Source organism: Pezoporus flaviventris, unplaced genomic scaffold (assembly GCF_033815535.1).
Source record: "Pezoporus flaviventris isolate CSIRO_AGI_PZ_B2104156 unplaced genomic scaffold, CSIRO_AGI_Pfla_v1 ptg000036l, whole genome shotgun sequence".
Lineage (NCBI taxonomy): Eukaryota > Metazoa > Chordata > Aves > Psittaciformes > Psittacidae > Pezoporus > Pezoporus flaviventris.
The window spans coordinates 34,789,677-34,802,837 of NW_026892584.1; the positions used below are offsets into that span (position 1 = coordinate 34,789,677).

The window sequence follows — 13,161 nt, forward strand, 5'->3', positions numbered from 1 at the left end:
CTATTTTCAGAACAGAAAAAGTTCTTGATTCCAGTTCCTGACAGCTTGACAGTTTTAGAAGACTCTGGCATGCACTTAACTTTATGTTCTAGTTCCTGAATATAGTTTTTTGACTCATTCGTTCCTGTTTCATTGATTTACAAAGAGATTTAGGTTTCAGAGCTTCAAAGCCATTTAGGCATTTAGATTCTTTAGTTAGTAAGGATCTTTGAAAAGCTTAACTTCTGTTCTTAACATGTACAAATTTGAACACATCCATTTATTGTCTACTGTCCATTTACTGTTCTGCTTTGTGGTCGGCAAGGTGGAGGTACTGATGGGGGTTCATGGCCTTTGTGCAACAAAATATTTAGAGTAGTAATGATAAATACATACAAGCTATACATTTCAACAAGTTTCAGATGTTCCAGGTATTTAATGTTCTTATCTCATGAAGTTTTTCTGGTTAGAAATCAAATGTTTTGTTTATCATAAAATCCCCACTTGCATTATTGTGTTCACAAGGATTAAAAACATTGCTTAGGACTTTGATTTCTTTTAGAAGAAATATTTTATGCATGCTTTAGTTAATTTTTTGAAAATAAGTGATTAGTCTCATTGCATTCTGCAGAAATTTTCATGTACTTTAGTGTATATATATTGCTATAGTTATTCCAGAATCAAGGTTTGTATTTTCTGAAGGCAGCTTCAGACCTGTTTTCACCCAGAATTAGGTTTGCATACCAGAATGTCTATGCTGTATTTTAGTTTGGACTCCTCTTAAAAACAGTGGAGTCAGGGACTCTAATGTTTTTTTCTAATTTTTGCTGGGACAGCTGAGGATAATGTAGTTTTCAGTCCCCTGCACAATCCACCCTGAGATTATTGCACTGTGACCCCAGCTTGTCATGCATCATAATGAAAATCACCATGCATTTTGGTTTATATGGATGCATTCAGCTGAGCTGCCTTAGGGCCCTTATCAGGTTTTGCAGTGGTGACTACAGAAGAAACTGACTTCAGACAGGCTGACAGAGAATTGAGCAACAGCTAAATCCAGCCTAAAAGGATCATGAATCAAAGATAAACATTGAAGGCAGATCATCGGCAGATTTGAATTAGTGTAGCTCTATGGACTTTCCATTTAGACATATCAACTGATACCAGCTGAAATACAGATGCGCTGCAGGTGAAAGCAAGAATTGCATGGTCTTTTGTATGTAACAAATGCTACCAGTGTATGCCTTTATGATTGCTTTTAATGACTTTTAGTATTAAAGTTGTGTTGCTTTGATATAAGCCCTGATTCTGTTCCTTTACATGTCCTGGATATTGAAATGCATGGTTTTTCTTTAAGACTGTGTTCAGTATCTTCATCACTGAATGCCCATATTTGGCTTTAAAGTCTGTATTTAGGTACTAAAATAAATGACCTGATTTTTGAGAAACCAGTATTTCTCATCTGACCTTGTAAGAGCTCATAGGTACTTCGTGTTTCTGGAATTAGGCCAGTTATTTAGGTGCCAATATCTGGAACTAGAAACCTTACTTCAGACTGCCAAGTAGAGAATTTTGGCTTAATCTCTAAGTAATTAAGTGTTGCTGTGTTAATCAGAAACAATTCAGTCAGTAGGCAGCTTCTAGCAAATGTGTTTTTTTCTCCAAATCCCTCCAGGTTAGTAATTATACATGATGTGTATGTAAGGCAATAGCTTTACTTCATTATCTTCCTGCTAGCTAGGCAAGTAGATTTGTGTTTAAAGCTGTTAAATATCTGTGAGACTGCAAGACTGAATAGAGTGTATATGTTGTGCAAATATGATTTGACTGAATTTAGAAGACCTCTTCAGAAGACCTTTCTGATGACATTTTGAATGTTCTCTAAAGTTCTTGTTTATTATTAAAAAAAATCCCGAACAACTTTATTGGCTTACTTAGAAATTAAATACCAAAAAACCTCACATGTGAGCTTCACTTTTTTATGTTTTTTTATTCCAGGTTGGCATCAAGTACCAGTTTTTCTAATCAAGCAGAAAGGTATGGTAGTAAAAGATACCTTGCCCAAAATGAAACAATTAATCTAAAGTATCCTCCTCTCTGGCACTGAAATTGCCTAAATTTAACTTCTTAAAACTTTATAAAGGTTTGTGAGTAAGAGGAAAAAAACCTGTCTTTTCCACTTGTTTCAAGTATCTTTTGTGTTCTGATGATGAACAGGAACCCATATTCATATGTGTTGAACTTGAAAAAAGATTCAGGCAAAATTTAAAGATGCCTTCTGGATTCCACTATTTTAGTGCAGGTTTTTCTAGCTGGTTCTTTGTTCAGTATTTGTCTTGATAAATGATCTCCATGCATTCAAGCAAGTGAATCATACTTGGCCATGGAGAACTCCTGGTAGTCATGTCTCATTATGTAAATGAGATGCTGAATAGGATAAATTCATTTTGAGAAGCTGTAAAACTTGTTAAGATCTGCAGTTTATGAGTAAATAGATAATACTTTAGCTTTTTAAATGAAACCATTAATTTTACAAGTGATTAGGAATTACATCATCTCTTGAAGGAAGCTGCAAGAGGCAAAAAATATAATGCATGTGTTTACCTGGTTTTCATGTGTTTTATGGTAAAGCCAAGAACCTTATCCTACATCATTGAAATACACAGGATGAGAGCAGGTTTATATTTCAAACTCAGATGACTCACAAATAAAACTGTCTGGAAGATCAGAGAAAATGCAACTAACTATTTATTGAGATGTAAATACTTTAGGCATGCGTACATAGCTTTTGCAGCTCTACATAGTTGAGCTGAAGTCATAAAATCAACATGCTGAACTGTGTGTTGGGATCAGGACAGTTCTGCTTTTGACTGTCTCACTCATAGCTGAACGCTTCCATAATTGAATAGGATCATCTTTATTTTTTCCTTGTAGTCAGCTTTGAGACGTGTTTCATCTGCAGTCAATTTCTTTCCCCCTCCATTTCCTTCCCTTCATTTCAGTATGATGATCCCTGGAAATGCTGCAGGTGTGGCCAAGCAGTTCCTCCGTTGTGTGTTCCATCAGCTGGCTCCCAATGGTATCTTCCCCCAGCTCTTCCAGAGCAATATTAAAGGTAATGTGCAGTACCTGAGTGCACTTCTGACCATTTCAGTTCTGTCTGTATGGACAGCCAGTGCAAAAATGTAATCTGAATTTCAGATGGAAGTTTTTTACGGACCTTGGCCATGTCTCTTATGGACTTCAGTGAGCTGAGTTCCATTGCTGCTCTGAGCCAGCTGTTAGAGGTATGTTGGCAATTGGCTCTGTTAATGGTGATAGTTTTATTAGCATTATCAGGTATATTGAATCACTTATCCACATTCAGTAAGAATTCAAACTTGCATCACCAAAAGCAATGTGAATTTTTGTCCCTGGAAGCAGGATTAGGCTGCCCTTAGCATTTTCCTTCTGGGTTCTGCTGTCACTGATGGTAGGTATTGTTTGTTTGATTTTTTTTTTCTTTTTTTTTTTTTGGTTTCATTTTTTTTGTTTTGTTTTCATTTTCTCAGAAAATTCATTTTCTTCAGCTCCTGGAGCTGGAGAAAATGAAACATGAAACCACACACTGGTAGTGTGGGCTATCCCTTCCCTCAGCGGTTTGTGTTTTTTTAGGAACATGTCTGTTCATACATCTCAGTTCTCCCTCTCCCCTGTATCTGGTGGCAGCTTCTCCAAGAAGACCAAAGATTTGTTTCCTGCCTTTCACTGATTATATCCTGTGCACTTGGCTTGTTTCTACTGTAACTTTTATCCTCCCACTAGCACTAGTCACTTCTATGTATCCTGCTCTTCCAAAAATATGGCAGTTGCTCTATACAGATATTTTTGACATCACTTTAAAACTGCTTATGTCTTTCCAGGCCTGACATAAGCCAAAAAAGCATACATGGTCTACTGAACATTAATGAACATATCTCTTTTAAAATTGTCCAAAGGAAAATGGACAGTCAGCTGGTGAATATTTTAGGAGTTCTGCTCTTTTTTTACTGCCATGCCAGTCTAAGCAAGTTATAAGTAAGAACCCTGCTTATAACATTTTGGCTCAAAATTGCTTGGTCAATACTTTAGGAACTAAACTAGACTTAACTGTCATATGCACAGTTCAAAATCCCTGCACAACATATTGTCATTAGCACTATAGAAGAGATATGTAGTATTTGGTCTGGACAAATTCACCTTGGCATTTCCAAATACTGCTTAAGGGACCATTTCTGCATGTGTACGCTTGTTTAAAGAGTGTTTTCTTCCCAGGGTTTAAACAACAAAAAGAATTTACCAGCAGGGGGTGCAATGCTACGCTGTTTAGAAAATATCGCTACCTTCATGGAAGCCTTGCCAATGGATTCACCCAGCAACCTCTGGACCACAATTAGTAATCAGTTTCAGACCTTCCTTACTAAACTCCCCTGTGTTTTGCCACTTAAGGTATGATGTATGGACATCTGAAATGAGCTATACTACCATTGGTCAGGATGTACCAAAAGAGTGGGAAAGCTGTGGGTGAGAAATTGGAGCAGGATGTTGTGAATATTTTCTTATGATTCAACTGATGTCTCCAAAGGACTGGATATATTGTATATTTGATCTATGACTTTAATTATATTTTCTGTGGGTAACAATAGCAACTCTGACAAGAGTACTTTTCACCTCTTAGTTGGCTTTTTTCTGTATAATTTCCATACCCTGTGCTTGTCAGATTAGAATACTGCATTTGAGAGAATTGCCATTCCGGCAATAAAAATCCATCTGGTTTTAACTGTTAAGCCAGAAGTCTCAAGAAGACCAGCACCACCTAATTAAGTTGCTAAAAGTACATGATGGTCAAGACAGGCAGAGAGAACTGAGACTACTGGGAATTGAGCCTAGCCTGTTTGGCTGACTGGGCTGTAGTTCTGGCTTTAATCAGAATGTAGCTGCAAAAACTAAATCTAGAACCTTTGTGCTCTGATTTCTGAGTGCTCAGAGGACATACAGAGGGATCTTATCTCCTAGTGTATGTATTTCCAGATGTCTTTTCAGTAAACACAGTAAGAATTTTTCTGAGTCTTTCCAGTAAACATGGGATTTTTATGCCCTTATTCTGACTTTAGTCTGTGCAAATGAACTGATGGGTAATTTCTTCTGTGCAAAGCAGTGTTGCTCAGTATGAGCTGAGGGATCCAAAATCTGTCTCTTTTGCAAATTCATTTCTATTAGAGTGAAAATAGATTTCTTGGAATTTTTTGTCATAAGGGGGGTGAAGTTAACTTTTCTACAATAGCCCCTTAGTGCAATTTTCTCACCTCAGGGCCCATTCCATGGTAGTTTACCAATGAAGGAGTATGACTGTGTTCAGGAATAGACCAGTTTAGTCAAAGGAAGTCATGATAAATCATCAGGGATCATTTTTTTCAGGCTTCACTGATAACTTATTTATAGTTGCTACCACTAAAAGTGAGATGTGCTTAAAAATGTACTAACTGGTTTTTTTTTTCTTTTCTTTTTTTTTTTTCCCTTCTTTCCTACCTTTAAATATGTTTACAGTGTTCTTTAGATTCTAGTTTAAGAATCATGATTTGCTTGGTAAAGATACCTACCACTAGTGCCACCAGGGTAAGTTCTAAGAAGACAAAACTGTTGCCTCAGATGTATCCAGCCTGTGTTGTTCTATGGATGTGTTCTTATCCCCTAGCTAGGAAAATGTTATATATAAGCATAAAATTGTGCAGTCTGATACTCCTTGGAGAGTGATTAGAGCTTTAGAATCTAGGATACAGTAAAGTGCGGGTCACATAACATTCCTGTGGGTGTGAATGTGTATCTTCTTAAAGATTTGATGTTCGTTAGAAGTTCTGCAGTACAATTCCACTGAGGTCAGCGAGGCTTTCATGCATAAAAACTACAGAATGTCTTATATCTCATAAGACTCTGTCAGAGGTGAAAGTATTTTCTGCTTTTTTACTTCTAATTTCTCACACAAGCATGAAGGCAAATGCTAGGTAGAACAGTCATTTGACCAAAACAGTGTAAATCCCAGCAAGATAGCCTCTGAGCTAAACATAATGCTGTTCCATTCAGGCATTTCAGAGTTGGAATGCTTTTTCTTTCCTGAGCAACCAGTTATTGATTTTTCTAAGTCATGTCATTGCAGAGTCTTCTGGAGCCTTTTTCAAAATTACTAAGCTTTGTAATTCAGAATGCTGTCTTCACTCTGGCCTACCTGGTGGAACTGTGTGGGCTGTGCTACCGGGCCTTCACTAAGGTAACAGTGAGACTCTTTATCTTCCTTTAGGGACAACTGAAAATAGGATAGATAAATACCTACTTCCCTCAAGTAGCATATTTGTAAGTGAAGATTAAATCAATATCAAGTTTTAGACATATCAACAGTTTTGTGAAGATTAAATCAGTATCAAGTTTCAGACATATCAACAGTTTTATTGTAGTTTAGCTAATCAAGTAGTGATCATGATTCAGTGCCTTTTAACAATACTGAGTTTCACACTCAGTATAGACACAGGTAAAGGGAACCTGTTTAAAACATTGCTCAGAAAAACATCTTGGTGTGATTTCATAACTTGGAGATTTTTTTCTCTTATAGAGATGATAACTGGTATTCATGCATGACTTAACATGTCTTTACAGTTATATCATTCCTAGTCCACAAGTTTAGCCACATACCTTGTGCAGTAAAACTTAACTCAAATATTCCTGGTAGTGCCATTTGAGAGCACAGCTGTGAGGGGAGGCAAAACATAGCTAAGTAAAATGGGAGACTCAAAGTTGGAAACTTCTCAGCTTAGATCCTATTACATTCTGTATTAAGTATCTAACTTTGGCATGCATGGCTCTAAGATGTGTAGAAAATAGAACAGTATGTGTGCACCTTTAAAAAAGTATTTAGGATTCCTGGATGAAAGCTATTTGTATGTTTTACAAATAATAATAGCTATTATTCAAGTTTAGTTTTGCATCTATCAGTGAGAAGCAACAACCAAATCCATAAAAACTAATCAAATCTTTTAGTAAGGCTCTATATACTCCATTATGTGCATTGTTGAGGTACTAAGCAATAACGTTGCTTCAGCTACTAACTGCACAGTTTTCCATCTTTGATATGTTTGTCAAAACAGCAATTAATCCTCAGGAATCATTCTCTCAAAAATAGCTACAAGAATTTCTGTATTGATAATGTGCAACTGAGCATGTGTTGCTTCAGTCTTAATAAGGCTTAAAATATCACCGGACAAACCATAAAGAAGAAATTCTAAAAGCAGTGACACTCTCACAAGAAAGTAAGAAAAACTTCTACTAGTTGTGATGGTTTGAAGCATTATATAGAAACTAACAGTTTGTTTAATTACATTAAGAAAACTAGCTTTTTTTGTCTCATTTGAAAGAGAAGAGTTTATGAAAGAAAAAAGTCATGAATACAGAAGAGACTGGCTTTTGGAAGTAATTTGACTCAGATCTATGGTTAAGGGTTTGGGCAAGGTAAACTGAGAAAAATGTTAACTTGAAGGCCAATAGTGTTTGTTTTGGTTTTTTTCTTTTTTTTTTTTTTTTTTCATTGAAACCAAAAAAGCCCCATTTAAAACTGAAGAACTGAAGCAAAGACATTCCTCTTGCATTTGTGGTCTGATAAGACTGTTTCCTATATGCCTGCTAAAGCAAATTGTAAAATACAGGAAGTGTTTCACTCCTCTCATACTCTGCAGTTTTGGTTATTTCATGAGAATTTTATTAAAATGATGGTATCAAAAATCCCCATGTGTTTCTTGCATGCCTCCTGGTTTAATGTTCTATTGATATATTGAGTACTTAATTGTATGCAGGAAGCTTGGGTTATAGCGCTTGGTAAAATTTCTTTCTTGATTTAGTTTAGTGCAACCTGGTGACCCAGAAGTGGAATCATAAGTGAATGGTCTCCTGCAATTTACAGCCACAAAATGCTCTAATTTAGTTGGATTCCATACTATGTTATCTTATTTCTGAAAGCTAACCATGGTTTCACATTAGAATGATTAAATGAATGACTGCTGTTAGAAAAAACCCAAATCAGTTGTGATGTCTGTTTCTCTACAGTGGAAATCACTGTAGCCAAGTAAGAGCGTTGTTTATGATAAAGTACCACCTAAAAATGAATTCCAGAAGGAACATCATTTATGAACATTGAAACTATTAAAATTTAATTACTTGTTTTGCAACTTTGAATGTTCTGGCTGGAACAAAAGAACAACTTTCATCTAAGATGTGGAGGTTTCTTATGTTTTTGAAGGCAAGTTACTCTGACATGCACTCTGTAGAGGTCAGTGCTGTACAGCCGTTACAAATCTTTTTTTATATCCAACATTCTCCTAATACCCTGTGGCAGGAATATCTCAGTTTCTCTTGTCTTGGAGCCAGAAGACTCAAGTCAATCTGATAATTCCCTGTCTGAGTTTCTGTTCCAGGTCAGCAGTTTGATTTTTCAATGCCTGTGGAAGTTGAGGCATCTCTTCTGTGGATTGTAATCTTATCTTTAGTTTTCTTTTCAAGCATCTTAGGTTCCTAAATGGGCAAGATTTGGCTTTCTGATCTCTTGCAGCTGTAGAAGCTTGAACCTAAACTTAGCCGTTTGCTAGCATTCTGCTATTCTTAGTAAGTAAATGCAGAACATCACTGAATTGGACATGACATGATTTTGCTATTGTATTTTTTGAAACGGGTGATCTTTGATATTTGTAATTACTGTAGTAGCAACAGAGATAAATGAAGAATTTTGCTTTACACTGGCGTCCTTGGAGCATAGCATACCACTCCATTAAAGAACTAGATTTATTATTCGTATTACTGAGTTTGGGCCCTGAGATACTGCCAGAAAAAAAACTTGAGTAGTTTCATATTCTACACATAGTCCTCTGGCAAGTCACAGTTTGAAAGTTGCAAGGCATTTTTTCTTAGGAATGCATAGACGTTTGAGAGGATTAATTTGGCTGAACAGAGGCTAAAGGGGTTGTATTCCTGACTCTTTGATACCAGGTTTACACACATGGCTCCCCTGGGTGTAATACTTATGGACAGCTCTGTGGCAGAGTATGAAGTTCTTAAAGTATGTTTATACATATTTGTGTTTAAACTGTGTTTATACATACGTATCTCCAGCAGAATGATAGGAATAAGTAGACTTCAGTCGGAAGGGTACTCTGGGCTATTGACTTCAGTGTCATCACTCTTGATTCACAATGCAGGAAGGAAGAGGTCAGATGTCAAACATTTTGCTTGAATTTGCTTCATATCTCTGCACTGCATGTGCTTAACAAACTTAAGAGTTTAGACTAGGAGACTTCTTTGAGAAAGAGTTAGTTCAAGGTCATATTATTCTTAGAGCCAGGGAAAGCTGGGGTTCCTGAAGGCTGTTCTTCGTACCTGGTGTAGCACAGGTGTTAGTCTGTAAAACAGCTGCATGCTCTTGAAAGTATTTTGCCTCTCTTTTTTTCCAGTATGTGTAGGTAACTGCACTGGGTTACTGATAGAACTTCTGTGCATTGTTTGGGGGACGTAATAGTCAGATGTTTGAGCATGGCACTGCATTATGTACATGTCTGAGGACGGTGAAGGTGTCTGATGGTGGTAAGGATCGCTCTTGCTGATGAATTCTAGCAAGTAACCAGTTCTGTTTGCACCCTGAGTATTGTGCACCATTCTGGTTCCCCATTCCCAATCTGAATATAGTAGAATTGGAGAAAGTTCAGATAATGGTAACAAGAATGATCAAACAGTGGGATAAGTTCCATATACAGAGCAACCAATTCAGGGCTCTTCAATCTGAAAAAAAACAAACACTTATAAGAGTGTGAGGGGTCTGTAAGGTCACAAGTGACTCAGAGAGGGAGGGATAACTTCATACCTTTCCAATACAAGAACAAGGATGTATCAAGTTTGTAGGAACCAGTGTCAAAACAAATGAAGGGAAGTGGTTCTTCAACAGTGTGTGACTTCTTGCCAAGTACTGTGGGTGCTAAAAGTTGACATGGGTCCAAGAGGTCAGTGGACACATAAGTGTCCATATAAGTTCTAATCTCCACTGAATGATTTTTCCCCTGTTTTAAAATGTTTCTATTGTAGCAGCTGTAGCCAAGAGGGATTTTTTTTGTGTAAGTGGCAAAGTGCTACTAGTCTAATAAATGAAAATAGATGGCCAAGCTGCCTTAGTGCATGCACTCTTATTTTAAGGGGAATGACAACAGAAAAAAAGTACAGTAAAATATAAACCATTTCTGGCAGGTTTCATGAAAGAGTAATGCTAAATACTACTGCCAGTTTTGTTCTCCTGTGTCAATCCTTACTGCTTTCCTCTTTTGCTTTTTACGTAGTGAAAGCTATGCTGCATGCCTAGGCTTTATAACCGCTTTATAAAAATGTATCTATTTTTCACATGTGAAATATTAAAATCTTGGATATAGTGCCTGGTACATCAAAGGAAAATCACCCTGATTGATGTCTGTTCAGTCAAGTCTGTAGAATTACATAAATGATGAATGATGTGTGCTTTTTTGTAAGGTAGGAGAAACCAGTACACTTTTGTAACTTTTTTGTTCTCAAACTTAGATAAAAACTATCATTATAGTTTACTGTTGGGTGTCAGTGAATTTCAGGACATTCATAATTCTGTGTTTTTCTCTTGTAGGAAAGGGATAAATTCTACTTGACACGCAGTGTCATACTGGAGCTATTGCAGGCACTCAAGTTAAAGTCACCATTACCAGACATGAATCTGCTGCTGTTGGTGCAGGTACAGAAGATTCACATGTAATTCTCATAGTGATCCTGTCTCGGCCCAAATACAGGGGGAAGGGGCAGTGGGGTGGGTGTTGAGGAGCAAGTCCAACATGGTTGCAGGAAATACCAGCAATGTCAGGGAAGCAAGGATGTTTTGAATCAAAATCCAGTTACATTTTTAACCATAGGTGCATACATTTAGACATGGAAACACTAGAATTTAAGAATTGTCCTGGTTTAAGCCCAGCCAGCAACTAAGTACTACATAGTTGCTTGCTCGCTCCCCTCCACTCCCCAGTGGAATGGGGAGGAAAGTTGGGAAAAAACGTAAAAACCCATGGGTTAAGAACAATTTAATAATTGAAATAAAAGTAAGATATAAGAATGCAGCAACAATAATTATAATAATAATAGGAATAAAGACAGAAAAGGAGGAAGGAATAAACTCTGCCCTCTCCCCACAGTCCTTCTGGCTAACTCCCCCCAGTTTATATACCGAGTATGATGCTCTGTGATATGGAACATCCATTTGCCTCGTCCAGGTCAGCTACCCTGGCTGTGCTCCCTCTTGGCTTCTTGTGCCCCTTCTTACTGCAGCCAATGAGAGACTGAAAAGTCCTTGATGAGGGTGCTACTTAGCAACAACTAAAACATCAGTGTGTTGTCAGCATTATTCTTAGACTAGTTCTCAGACCAAAGCCAAAACACAGCTCTGTACCAGCTACTGGGAAGAAAATTAACTTAATCCTAGCTAAAACCAGGACAATAAGTAAATTTGGAATCTACATTTCCCAGGGCAATACTGACCTGTCTGTGCATGATTGCTGATGTTTTGAGGATCATAGAATGTATCTTGAGTTGGGACCCATAAGGATTATTAAGTCCATTTAGCTTCACATAAGGCAGCAGCTATCCCAGTGAGGCAGCTGCTTCCTTGTCTTCATATCATTACCCCAGAACAAGTAAGCAGTCTGTGTGGTAATGGGTGCCTGTTGATCATGGGACAAAACTCAATTTCTGTCTGTTCAGGCAGGCAATAAGCTGTCTTCAGTCCCTGAAGGCCATTCTCTTTTAGAATGGATTTTTCCATTGAAGGATACGTAGACAATATTTCTATTCCTTTGATTCTGTGGAATGAAGGTAGGCGTTAAGCTAGCTTTTTCATAGGAGAATCTAAGGAAGTAAGATACACACCTGTGAAAAACCTTTCTGCCTCCAAAATGCCAAGAGTGGCACTGTTTGGCACCACAAGCCTGTTCCATAAAAACAATTTACTGAAGTCCGTCAATTTTGTTCATAGGTAGTCTGCTCTCATTGTTTATAATGAGCTAACCATTATATGTGTTTAGTAACTTTATATGATGGGGGACCAGCATAAAAGAGCTCCATAAAGTTCAAGGAATATGTTAGTTATGTAGAACATTCATAATGCTCCCAGCACCACAGCTTCATTTACTCTTTCCCCTCCCATTAAGGGGTCAAAGCTTCATATAGCTTCCTATGGGCTCGTTTTCTTTTAAGTACTCATGCTTTACTCATAGTAAGTGAGTGGTTGCCTCTTGACAGAGAAATAATACTGACAAGTGAAATATAGCAGTTAGGATAACTCTGAAAATATTTATTATGCCATCAGTACTAGGGGAAGAAGTGGGGACAGGGAAGAATAACACTTGGGTTATATTCTTCTGGCGGTAAATTGTTATTTTGTTAAATCCATTTTAATCTAAAAAGCAGAAATTTGCCTGTTTTGGTTTTTTTTTCCTTTTAAAGCCCAGACTTCTTTTTTCAGTCCCATCCAAGACCGTCAAATAACTTAACCACCAACCTCCAACCTCTTTCTATCTTACTGGTGCAGTGATGCAGCTTGATACTATGTGCATCAGTGTTAGCTGACTTGAACTGACTCCTGTATTACAGAATAAAGCAATTTTTCTGCATTGCTCCACTGTATTTCTCAGTCCTATGGCTACCCTAAAGGGTGACAACCCCATAGTCTAATCAATCCCGAATTCCTCATTTGAGAGTACAAGCACACCATGTCAGTTTTGGCAGTGGGATTTAAGTGGTAAACACTTGTCCTTCACATTGAGTCAATTGCCTGATAGACACAGTAAGCAAAACTCTTTCTTACATTATCTTCATAGGATAAAGATGAAACGATAATTGCCTGGGTTTTCCTCCTAGCACTGTTCCCATATGCTATATTCACTTTGGGATATATTTGTACCTTACACAACAGTATCTAATGTGGATTGAATGCCTTTTATGATGTCTCTTTTCAGAGGCTGATGAAGTGATTCATATTTCCTGCTATCCAAAGCAGCCAGCTTCTGGTTTTACACAGTCAGTGGTAAAGAATAGGGGTCGTAGTCAGACCATCTGCCATGGATACCTGCTGGA

General features: G+C 37.4%; 1 protein-coding gene across 12 annotated transcripts in view; it reads left to right on the plus strand.

The window, feature by feature from the left end:
- UNC79 (unc-79 homolog, NALCN channel complex subunit) overlaps positions 1-13,161 on the plus strand; it is a 119,826-nt gene that overhangs the window by 78,791 nt on the left and 27,874 nt on the right. For all 12 annotated transcript variants that reach the window (XR_009745173.1, XM_061463853.1, XM_061463855.1 and 9 more), the window contains 7 exons: positions 1,978-2,016; positions 2,982-3,094; positions 3,181-3,266; positions 4,273-4,446; positions 5,545-5,613; positions 6,152-6,262; positions 10,670-10,774. Coding sequence is in view for 11 of the 12 variants with exons in the window: in XM_061463853.1 (XP_061319837.1) it covers positions 1,978-2,016; positions 2,982-3,094; positions 3,181-3,266; positions 4,273-4,446; positions 5,545-5,613; positions 6,152-6,262; positions 10,670-10,774 (697 nt within the window). In the remaining variant the exon portion in view is untranslated. The remainder of the gene's footprint in view (positions 1-1,977; positions 2,017-2,981; positions 3,095-3,180; positions 3,267-4,272; positions 4,447-5,544; positions 5,614-6,151; positions 6,263-10,669; positions 10,775-13,161) is intronic.